General features: G+C 45.9%; 2 protein-coding genes across 2 annotated transcripts; one reads left to right on the top strand and one right to left on the bottom strand.

Moving 5' to 3' along the window:
* Positions 1-3,155: 3,155 nt before the first annotated feature.
* On the top strand, positions 3,156-5,129 carry PCYB_053160 (mitochondrial membrane protein; the record flags this gene model as incomplete). Its single annotated transcript, XM_004221197.1, has 4 exons — positions 3,156-4,411; positions 4,565-4,620; positions 4,779-4,873; positions 5,070-5,129. 4 exons carry the CDS (start codon positions 3,156-3,158, stop codon positions 5,127-5,129), a joined length of 1,467 nt encoding a protein of 488 aa, XP_004221245.1.
* A 1,131-nt stretch (positions 5,130-6,260) lies between these two features.
* PCYB_053150 (bifunctional dihydrofolate reductase-thymidylate synthase 1) lies at positions 6,261-7,919 on the bottom strand (the record flags this gene model as incomplete). The annotated part of the gene is made up of 1 exon (XM_004221196.1): positions 6,261-7,919. A coding segment is annotated over one exon (1,659 nt), but the record flags the coding sequence as incomplete, so codon positions are not given.
* Positions 7,920-10,750: the final 2,831 nt, after the last annotated feature.

Here is a 10,750-nt window from a genome sequence, read left to right as displayed (position 1 = left end):
CCGCTTCTGCCGCTTCTGCTGCTGCTTCTGCTGCTACTGCTACTGCTGGCAGACGTGCAGTTATTCTCTTTGTTCCCCCTGCAGATGTGCCTCCCTCCGTAGCCGCATATCAGCCAGGGGGGGTTGCAACAGGTGCAAATGCAGCTGCTTATTATGGCTGCACGTTGGGAGTTTCCCAAGTTGACAAAGCGGTAAAAAAAAAAAAAAAAAAAAAAAAGGGTAAAAATGGAGGCAAAAAAAGGAACAAATAGCTATAACAGACTGCTCGAACAAATAGCTATAGCAGACTGCTCGAACAAAGAGCTAGAACAGACTGCTGGGACAAACAGCTAGAACAGACTGCTGGAACAAAAAAAGGAAGCGAATGGCGAGAGGATAGCAAAAAGAACCAAATGGCGGGGATAGCAAAGAGACCCAAATGGCGGGGATAGCAAAGAGACCCAAGTGGCGGGCGCGACAAACTAAGGCGAACTGCGCTGCAACAATGCAGGCACTACACAAAGCGAAATGGGCCAAAATGAGGAGAGCGTGAAGCCTTCGGCCATCGCACTTCGAGGGTGCTCAGTCGAAGTCACGACACAGTGATGAGTTGCTCCCTCGCGCTGCTTTTCTTTTCCCCTCTCCACAAATGAGAGCATACAATACAAGCGTAGGTAAATAAATACACGCGCGTATAATATACATATATATATACATAATACGTGCATACATACATACATACATACGTACATACATGTACGTGTGCTTGTTCACCTTTTACTCCCCCCCACCGTTTCTGTTCTTCCAATTATGCAAAATGTGGGTACGTGGCGAATAAAAGCTGTTCCCCTCCTTCTCCCCATGCACTTGTGCTCATTTCTTCACATATAGGGGAATTTTTTTTTTTTTTTTTTTTTTTTTTTTTTCTTATTGGAACCAAAAAAAATCCACTCCATGTGCGTTAAGTTCATTCCCGTGAGAAGTAACCGTATGGTTATTGCTGTTTTGTTGATATCCTTTTTTTTTTTTGAATGTTCCTCTTTTTAGCCATTTTTCATTTGATGGATCCTACATGTGAGAGAGAGATAGGCCTTCCGCAGTGGGGTTTCCGAAACATACAAAGGTCATACAAGCACGAGCGCAGCAAGTATTTTTTACAAGCAGTAGTCAAAGCAAGTGTTTCTTACAAGCAGTAATCACAACAAGTATTTTTTACAAAAAGTTCAGTTATGTGAATTGAACGCATATCTTTCTTGTGTTTCCCTTTTTTTTTTACTCATTCCTGACCTGCGTGTTATCAGAACGCATGCGGATAAAAGTGAGTCCCCTTTGACGCGGTTTTTTTACAGTTCTTCTTGGCTGCCCCTTCGAAAGAAAAGAGGGCTATTATGTGTAGGGGGAGGTGGAACTTCTTCTGTTGATGTGAAGTCACTCCGAATTTGTGGCTGACCTTTCCCCCTCCCCCTTTTGCATATATAGGACACCACCTCGGAAGGGCAAAAATAACGACAGAGGGGGAGCAACAGAGGGGGAGCAACAGAGGGGGAGAACAACAGAGAAAGATCGATAGTGAACCAGCGAGCGAGAGAGAACCTTTGTGAATTTCCTTTGCAAGTTTGCCTTCGCGGCACCTATGTGATTGAAGACAGTGGGCCCCACTCGAGCAGGCACACCTATGCCGCAGCGCTCCTACTATATGTACCTGTGCAGGCAGGCAGGTCGGGGTCCCCGCGAGCATTCCCCAAAGCGGGGGAAACTTACATCCTGTTGCTTCGTCCTGTAGTTTGCGCTGTGTACCCGCTGTGTCCCCGCCGCGTATCCACCGCATAGCCTCCGCGCAGCAACCGCGTAGCAACCGTCCTGTCCCCACGCAGCGGAGCCGAGCACAACTGCCAAACGACCAAAATGGGTCGTGCGTAAGGGGCCGAGGAAATAGCAAAGAAGGTCGCCACGTGGAAGAAGTTGTGAGTTTTGAAGTGGTAGAGAAAAATGCGCTCAGATGAGCCGATTTGCCCCGCGTCTTCAAAAAAAATAAAATAAATAAATAGATAAAGTAAAAAAAATAAACAAAACAAAACAAAATAAACAAAACAAACGCACAACGGAACACGATTGAACGCGCCCAAATGTGCGCGGCTACGCACGTCTAAGTGACCCCGTTAAAAGCTTCAACGCTTCTACGCGCGCTCCCCCACGGCAATGTCGCGTCGAGCTTCACGCGCTTTCCACCCAATTAGCCCCCCGCTGCGCTGCCGCCACCTCTGTGCTTTCGCGCGACCCATAGATCGGGCCGAAGAGAAAAGTAGGCGCAGCGACGCGCAGGTGAACGGGTCAAAAAATAAGCAAAAAGGGAGGAAGGAAGTAAAGGAGCAAGGAAGAAGGAAGTAAAGGAGCAACGAAGTAAAGGAGCAACGAAGTAAAGAAGCAACGAAGTAAAGAAGCAACGAAGTAAAGAAGCAACGAAGTAAAGAAGCAACGAAGGAAGCGAGCAATCCGACAACCGGGTAGCCGGACAGCCGAACGAGTGAGCAACCCCCAGGCGAGGCACGATGAAGCTCCGAACGAGCAGGGTGGCGTACAGGCTCATCTCCACGAATGAGCGAGTCGGTTTGAAGAGGTCCTTCGTGAGTTTCCCCACGGTTGGGAAATGGCTTGGTGTGGGGGGAAAGGAGGTCATCATCCCCTGTAAGGGGAGTGCGCGAATCTGGAAGGAAGGAGGGAATAATAACCATATCCGAAGAGTAACAACCAGCATTAGTATCGGCACCGAAGTCAACGCCTGCATGAGTATCCGGTTTGGTCACCACTGCAGCGAGGTCCGAAACGGAGTGGCCCTAGTGGTAACCCCGCTCTGCCAAACCAAGGGGAGGATAACCCCCCTTTGCACAAATAATGCAAGGAAGAAGTTTTCTACAAAGGTGACGAGGGATGATAAGGAGGCGAGCAACTCCCTTACGGGAGGGGCAACCAAAGGGGGTAATTCCCCTGAACCGTGCAAAACGCAACAGGGAGATCATCAGGAGAAGAAAAAAGAAAATTCTGTCGAAAGTGATCACTTCCCTATCCGTACTGCAAACACCATTTTGCAAGGAGGAGAAGAGTACACAAACGTGATCGAAATGATGAAAAAAAAAAAAATAAAAAATAATGAAAAGGATAGGGGGAAAATTGCAAAAATGTGCAAAAAGGGAACCAATGGAATAAAGCTAATTTTTACGTTCATAAAAAAGGCAGGAGAGCAAATAAAAATAATTATCATACAACCATCGATGCTGAAGATATACTTTGCTGATTTAAAGAAAAATATAAAGCACACAGTGGTTTGGGTCAAAACAGGAGTCCTCCTATTCCTTACGAATATGAAAATTTCCAAAAATTTGATTATAAAGAGGTTAAAGGGACACAGACTGTCCTACTCAGAATACAAATTGCTAATCCGCACAATGAATGACATGTTCAAATTAATTCCCTTTTCATTTTTTATCATTGTACCATTTGCGGAGTTTTTACTTCCATTGTTTTTGAAAATATATCCCAATTTATTACCTTCCACTTTTAAAAATAATGATGATAATTTTGTAAATATAAAAAAAAATTTGTATGCAAAACAGCAGCTAGCCAAATTTCTACAACAGCTAATTGAAGAAAAAGAAAAACAGCTAAATGAAAATATCGGAATTGACTCTGAAAAAAAAAAAATTTTATTGAAATTTCATCAACAGTTAATTAATAAAGATGAAAAAGATGTTAACCCATTTTTAAGTGTAGGGGACACTTTAAAAATTGCCAAAATTTTTAAAGACGATTTTGTATTGGACCAAATGAACTTAAAAACGCTGCAAACCATTTGTCACCTCCTTGGACTAAAGCCTTATGGAATGCATTACCACGTCGTGCTGCAACTCAGGCATCATTTTTTGCGCCTACAGAGGGAAGACAGGGAACTCATGTACGAAGGGGTTGATAATTTAAAAAAACATACATTGATAGAGATATGCAAAGATAGAGGAATGAATTTTAACACCTCCGAGGAGGAGATGAAACTGCAAATTCAGCAGTGGTTGGAGTTGGCTAGCATTAAGGAAGTGCCCTACATTTTACTCCTCTACATCCGCTGTGTGGTCGTTACACATGCTATCATGGATATACAGGACACAGAGAAGGTCAGCACTGCGACCGTGGAAAAGGACGTAAAAAATGCTACCCTTGATGATAAACAGAAACTTATACAGGAGGCTAAGGAGAAACTGGATGACTTAAAGATGAAGGAACAGGAAATTAAAAAAAACATTAACAAGGAGACGAGCGAGGAGGAAGGGGAGGTGGCTCCACCGCACAAGGACAGCAAAATCAAGATAGACTTCCTCAAGAAGAACAAATACCTGCAGAATGAGCTCAACCTTTTGAAGCAGATCTGCGACTTGCAGCACACGTAAGGGGCGAGAGGAGCTAGCTGTGAGGGGGTGCCTTTGCAGCGGTGCGCCCGCCAGTTCGCCGCAGTCATTTCGCCACCGCCAATCCGCCGCAGCCAATCCGCGCGGCGCAACCACTCATGGCGCGTGTTCACTCACCCTTACCATTTTAGGGAGCTGAAGATTGCCTTCACGTCGTTGACCGACCTCGCGGAGAAGAAGCAGACCTGTAAAGGAGCATTTCGCCCAGCACGCGCAGTTGCACAAATGCGGCTTCGCAGAAGCCGTTGCGCTGATGTCCTTGCACACAAAATTGTTCACAAGCGTACCCACACAGTTTCTCACCAACATGCACACATGCGCGTCCCCCCCTTCCCCTTTTACCAGGCGACATCAACGAAGTGATAAAAAAAATGTCGGAGAGACTCCTCGACATCGAGAAACACATCAGCGAGTTGAATGCACACAAGCAAATCGAATTGGTGAGCCCCCCCCCCCCACCACACACACACCCGCGCCGTGTTTCGCGGAAGGCGAAAAAATAGTGTGGCTGCCTACCTCTGCGTATGCAATGGTGCAGCTTTTTGGTCGGCCCCACTTGGCAAAAGTGAAATGCGCCCATTTTGTATGCCCCACTTATTCTCTTTTTATTTTTTGGGGTCTTCCCCCTTTTTGCAGGATGAATATTTCTACCCAGAAGAAGAAAAAGCCGACGATGTCGTGAACATAAAGAACTGAATCGAAACGGAGACGAGCATCCGTCATGCGCACAGTGTATATGAAGACATCACTGTGATGTGTTCCCCATTTTGTTACCCTTTATTCCTTTCACTCCTTTTACACCTTTTACTCTTTTTTTTTTTTTAATTTTTTGTTTGCACAACCATTTGAAGGTTAAAATGGGGTGGCGCACACTGCGTCGTTGTTTCAACAAGGTGCCTATTCATGTGTCTATCTTTTTCACGTTCGCTGTATGTACCACCTATGCAAGCGTACGCATGCGCACACGCGGTAACCCCTGCAGGTAGTGCGGTAATCCCTGCCTCTAGCAGCGGGAACGAACAGAAGAAAAAAAAAACTTAGCATTCGAATTAACTCTCCTCATTTGTACTAAGCATTTTGCAATTTTGCCTTTTTTCTCCAAAGCAGGCGCAATTGGGGTTACCTCCGTCTGGGGGGGATATATCGCCATGTGCATATGTCCCTACGTTTGCATAACAAGTTGGAGGAGGCAGCCGATTTGACAAGCTGCTTAGAAGTTGAAAGGAAAAAAAAAAAAAAGGAGCAGGAGGAAACAAAAAAGGGATGCCCCTTCCATCAGAGATATAGGGGTGGTTGCCAATTCGGTTTTGGGGAATTTTCTTAAAGCTTCCACTTGGTGTGGCGAAAAGTTGTCTGGGGTTATTTCGCCCGCTCGTGCGTTTCGTTTTGGTGGTCATTTTTTGGGGGGGTGTAAAATAAGGCAAAAAGGGCCAAATGAAGCGGCGTAAGCTTAAGCGGAAGCACAGCGGTGGATGCGCACGCGCATGTGTGCGGCGAGGTTGCCCGCGCGGCGCCAATCCCCAACCGCCTGAACGGGCAATAACATTTCGCTAGCTAGCTAACTAGCAAACTATTTTTTTTTTTTTTCACTTTGGACAAGCGCTAGGCGGCCATCTCCATAGCGATTTTATCGTGATGCACATAATTCTCTATTGTGAAATCCTTAATGGTAAAATCCTCAATGTTCTTCACTTCCGGGTTTAGTTTAAGCGTTGGGAACGGGTAGGGGATCCTGTTTAGCTGCACTTTCAAGCTGTCTATGTGGTTGTTGTAGACGTGCGCATTGCCCAAAATGTGTATGAACTGTGCAGGCTGCAAATTGCACACCTGCGCAATCATGTGTGTGAATATGGAATACGAAGCAATGTTGAAGGGGACCCCAAGACCCAAGTCACAAGACCTTTGATACATAATGCATGATAGTTTCCCATCGAAAACGTAAAATTGACATAAGATATGACAAGGAGGTAAAGCCATTTGATCTAAATCTTTTACATTCCATGCACACAAAATAATTCTCCTACTCGTTGGTTCATTTTTTATTAAATGAATAACATTTTTTAATTGGTCTACACCTTTATCTTCGTAATTGTCATACATGTTTGTGTATTCAGCACCGAAGTGTCTCCACTGGAAACCATAAATGGGTCCCAAGTCATTCACTTCTCTGTGAAATAATTTCCTGTTGTCAAGGAATTCCCTCGTTCCATTTGCTTCCCATATCCTCACGTTTTTATTTAACAAGGTGTTTCCGTTTGTTTCTCCTCGAATGAACCAAAGCAATTCCTCAATTATTCCTCTCAAAAATAATTTCTTTGTTGTTAATAGGGGGAAATACTGACTTAAATTAAATTTCATCATGTAGCCAAATTTACTCATCACTCCCACACCTGTTCTATCTCCTTGTTTGTTTCCATTCATGATGATGTCGTATATGATGCCTAGGTATTGGTACTCTGGGTGCTGCTTAATCTTCAGGCTGTTGTAAATTTTAAAATCGTGCAGGTGCTCCGGGTTTTTCTCTCCCACTTTGTTGTTAAAGCTGAAGTATACGAGGTCGTCTTCCTCTACGCCGACGTTGTGGTTGTTCTTCTGCCACTGGCACGCGGGGGAGCACTTTTCCCATTCTTTTTGGCGCGTGGTCGTGCCCTTCGGCGCATCGCAGTTCGGCGCCCCACATTTCACATTGTCGCAGTTTTCCGAACCGCTGTCCACGGTGCTTCCATTGGACTCGCCCCCGTCGACGTCCCCCCCAACCTTGCTGTAAATCACAAAGTCCAGAGTGGTGCCCTTGCTGTTGTACACCTCGCTGACGGATGTCACCCGAAACTGCCCTTCGTCAAACTCGGGGAACAAAACGTCACACTGGTAGGAGTTGTTGATTCTCGTGAAGTATATCTGCTTAATTAGGTTCCTACTTAGACATTCCCTATAGACCTGCGCTCCTCCAATAATGAAGCATTTGTAGTACCTCAGCTTTTTTAAAAGCAGCAGTAGGTCACCTATGCTGTTAATTATAAAAACCTTTTCCTTCACGTGTTCATATGTTAGCGTCTTGGAAAGCACTACGTTGATTCTATTTGGGAGTGGCTTGTACTGTTTGGGGATGCTCTCCCAGCTGCTTCTCCCCATCACCACAACGTTTTGCAGCTTGGTGTTGTTGTCCCCCGTCCCTACAGCATCTCCACTACCGTTTGTGTTATCACCGCTATGCGTATCCCCACTTCCCCCTGAGACTTCCCTTTGGAGGAACCTCTCCCTCTTCCACTTCAACTTCTCATACTTGGACTCATCCACGTAGGTCGTCACCGAGCTGAAGTACTTCATATCAACGGAGTTGCATTTCCATGGGAGATTTCCATTATTCCCGAGACCCCTAAAGGTCCGCGAGCTGAACGGTTCATTCTTTATCCCTTCATTGGAGGGGGAAACCTTGCAGCATGCGCAGATGGCGTAAATGTCGAATATCTCTGAAAGGTCCTCCATGGGTCTCAGGGCTTAAAGGGTTACTCTTCCTTCGTTATGTGATGGCCTCTGCGCCGGTGACCAGGTGACCAGTTGGGAATAGGGGGAATCAACTGGAGGGTTGAAAGGGAGCACACAATGCGAGGGATCAGTTGGCGCGCTGAACGGATGCACACAATGCGATGCGGCGTTATATGGCTCCACTGGGTGTGATGGTGAACTCCACTGGGGACTACGCGGTGCCCACTCCAAAAGTGGACTCCCTATGGAAGGGTACAAATTTCGCCTTAACAAAAATGTTCGTGTTTTATTAGGCGGTGGAGCATGAACCTATTTTACACCACGTAATACGATAAAAGTGCAAAATGGGTCGTGCATGATTTTTTTTCATACCACTTGGGGAGAAAGCCCAGCTCGTTCAGCCGTTATTGCTTCCGTTTGTGGTTCTCCTAAATGAGTTTTGCTTCGCGGCGACAAAATTGCGCTTCGCGAGCGTAGTGCTTTTTACGCTGCGTGCCGCTTGCTACTGCCGAAACCACGGGGAGAAAAACCGAGGCGACATTCGAATTGTCGCTCCGCTCGCGTCACATTTGCAAAGTTGAATACTTCCAGAGTTGCCCCTTTTGTGTGGCTTCTTCGCTTTGTGTGCGTGTTCAAAGCGGAGGTGTAATGAAGTCCAACGTGCCATATCGTCACGTGGGGAAGAAGCGGCCTGTTTTAAGCGAGTGGCAAATCCGCCCCAGGGATGGTTTCTCTCCCCTGTGAGCGTTTCTCCCCCCAGTGAGCGCTTCTCCCCCCTGTGAGCGTTCCTCCCAGCTTGCTCGAAAGCGAAGGTGTGTGCATATAACTGTGATCATTTTTTTTTTTTACCGATTCGCTTGGCTGTTCACAAAAATGCTGCAATGCAAGTGGGTCACGAGCTAGCTTCTGAATGGGAAAGGCGCAGCAACGTGCCGCTTTAGACAATTACCATGCGGAGAGGTGTGTGTGTGGGGGAGAAACAGAGGGTTTATAAAAACGGGCACGCTACATAACCCTTTTTTTTTGTGTGCTTTTACCTTTTTTTCCGTGCCGAATATTTCCTGTTTTTATGCCAATTTTTAATGAACGGTTCTGCTTCTCACCTTTAGTGCGGAAGTTATTTTATTTTATTTTATTTTATTTATTTATTATTTTTTTTTTTTTGTCCCATGGGGGGAGCTCCTTCACTCCGCTTCGGACATGTTGGGAAAACGTATGCAGCCAATTTTGTGAACAGTGCCCAACCCATTTGATGACCCAAATTTACAAAAAAATGCTCGAGGGGGATACAATATAATTTGTCACATGGCAAAAGTGACTTTTGGCATTGCATAAGTAATGAGTTGGTTGGATTTTCTCGCACAGGGAGGAAAAAAAAAAAAAAGGGGAAATTCAAGCAAAGGGGGAGTTCCTCACTATGGATGCCTTTCTTCTTCAAAAAAAGGAATTGCCCCCATTTCTCTTTTGCTTCGTTCTGTGATGAATTCCCCTCCACTTATCGTTGTTGTCACATGGGGGGAAGTCCCAAATTATAGACGCCTGGTATGTAAACACGCACACCTTCTCCAGCTTCACCATTTGTGTGCATGCGTGTTAAGGGCAAAGTCTTAATGGGGACACGTCCAACCGGTGAGAAGTTACATTTTTTTTCTTTTTTTCCTTCGTCCTTTTTCTGCCGCTCTCCCCTACGTAAGGCGCAACTTTGCAAATGGGAAGTTCCCCTCAGGTGATCCTCCCGTTTACACGAACGTAAATTTTTTTCTCTTCTCATTTTTACATTTTGGAAATAAAAGTGCATGCTGAATTTGGCAGTATATGGGGAAAAAAAAAAAAAATTAATTTCACTGCGCTTTCTCCAATGACCAAATACAGAACACATCACACATCACACATGCACACATGTACACGTGGTGGTCTTCCAAGACATGCTCGTTGGGACAACTTTGGTAGACCCCATCTCCGTTCGAAAAATCGAGCCTGACTGGGGGTGTTCGCTGAGATGGGGGAGCCTTCGCCAGCTTAACCATTTGTGTGCATGCAATTTATGCAGGACGTAAAAATTGATGCGGTCAGGGGCGGCCGCGTTGCTTCGGCCCTGGTGTGGGCTCCCGTCGTTTTCTCTGTTCCGTAGGCTGGGGCCGAGGGGCCAAAAATTGGTAAAAAAATGGCGAAAATGCAGCGGCTACATAATGGAAAAATAAAACCACATTGATGCCACAGGGATGTCACAGTGATGTCATAGTGATGCCACAGTGATGCCAAGTTGACGCCGCATTGACGCCGCATTGACGCCGCATTGACGCCGCATTGACGCCGCATTAACGCCGCGGTGATGCCAAGCAGACGCAGCTACGAAAAACCCACGTTGCGCGCCCGTTCGAAAAATAGAGAAAGTCAAGAGAGCCTGAAGCGAAGTCCTTGACGAGGCCTTTGACTCCAATTTTTACGTCCACTGTTACGCCGATGGTTACTACGCCCATTTTTACGCCCACTGATACGCCCATTTTTACGCCCATTTTTACGCCCATTTTTACGCCCATTTTTACGCCCATTTTTATGCCCATTTTTACGCCCATTGTTACGCCCATTTTTATGCCCATTTTGAGGCGAACCAGGGGACACGGACGCCCACGCGCATGGCCAAGTGTTCGACCCCCCGCATAACAAACACTGTGTGCCTGCGCATCCGAACACACAACCCACCCACAAGCAGGCATGACCCATTTTGCTGCCTGCACATCGTTTAACCCTGACCGTTACATGATAAGCTTTGAAATATAATTGAGGCATGCTGTAACCTCATTACGTAAAAGGTAATTTCCCTTGTAAAA

Source organism: Plasmodium cynomolgi, chromosome 5 (assembly GCF_000321355.1).
Source record: "Plasmodium cynomolgi strain B DNA, chromosome 5, whole genome shotgun sequence".
NCBI classification, from domain to species: domain Eukaryota; phylum Apicomplexa; class Aconoidasida; order Haemosporida; family Plasmodiidae; genus Plasmodium; species Plasmodium cynomolgi.
Note: the sequence above shows the minus strand (reverse complement) of the source record. Positions and strands in the feature narration are given on the sequence as shown.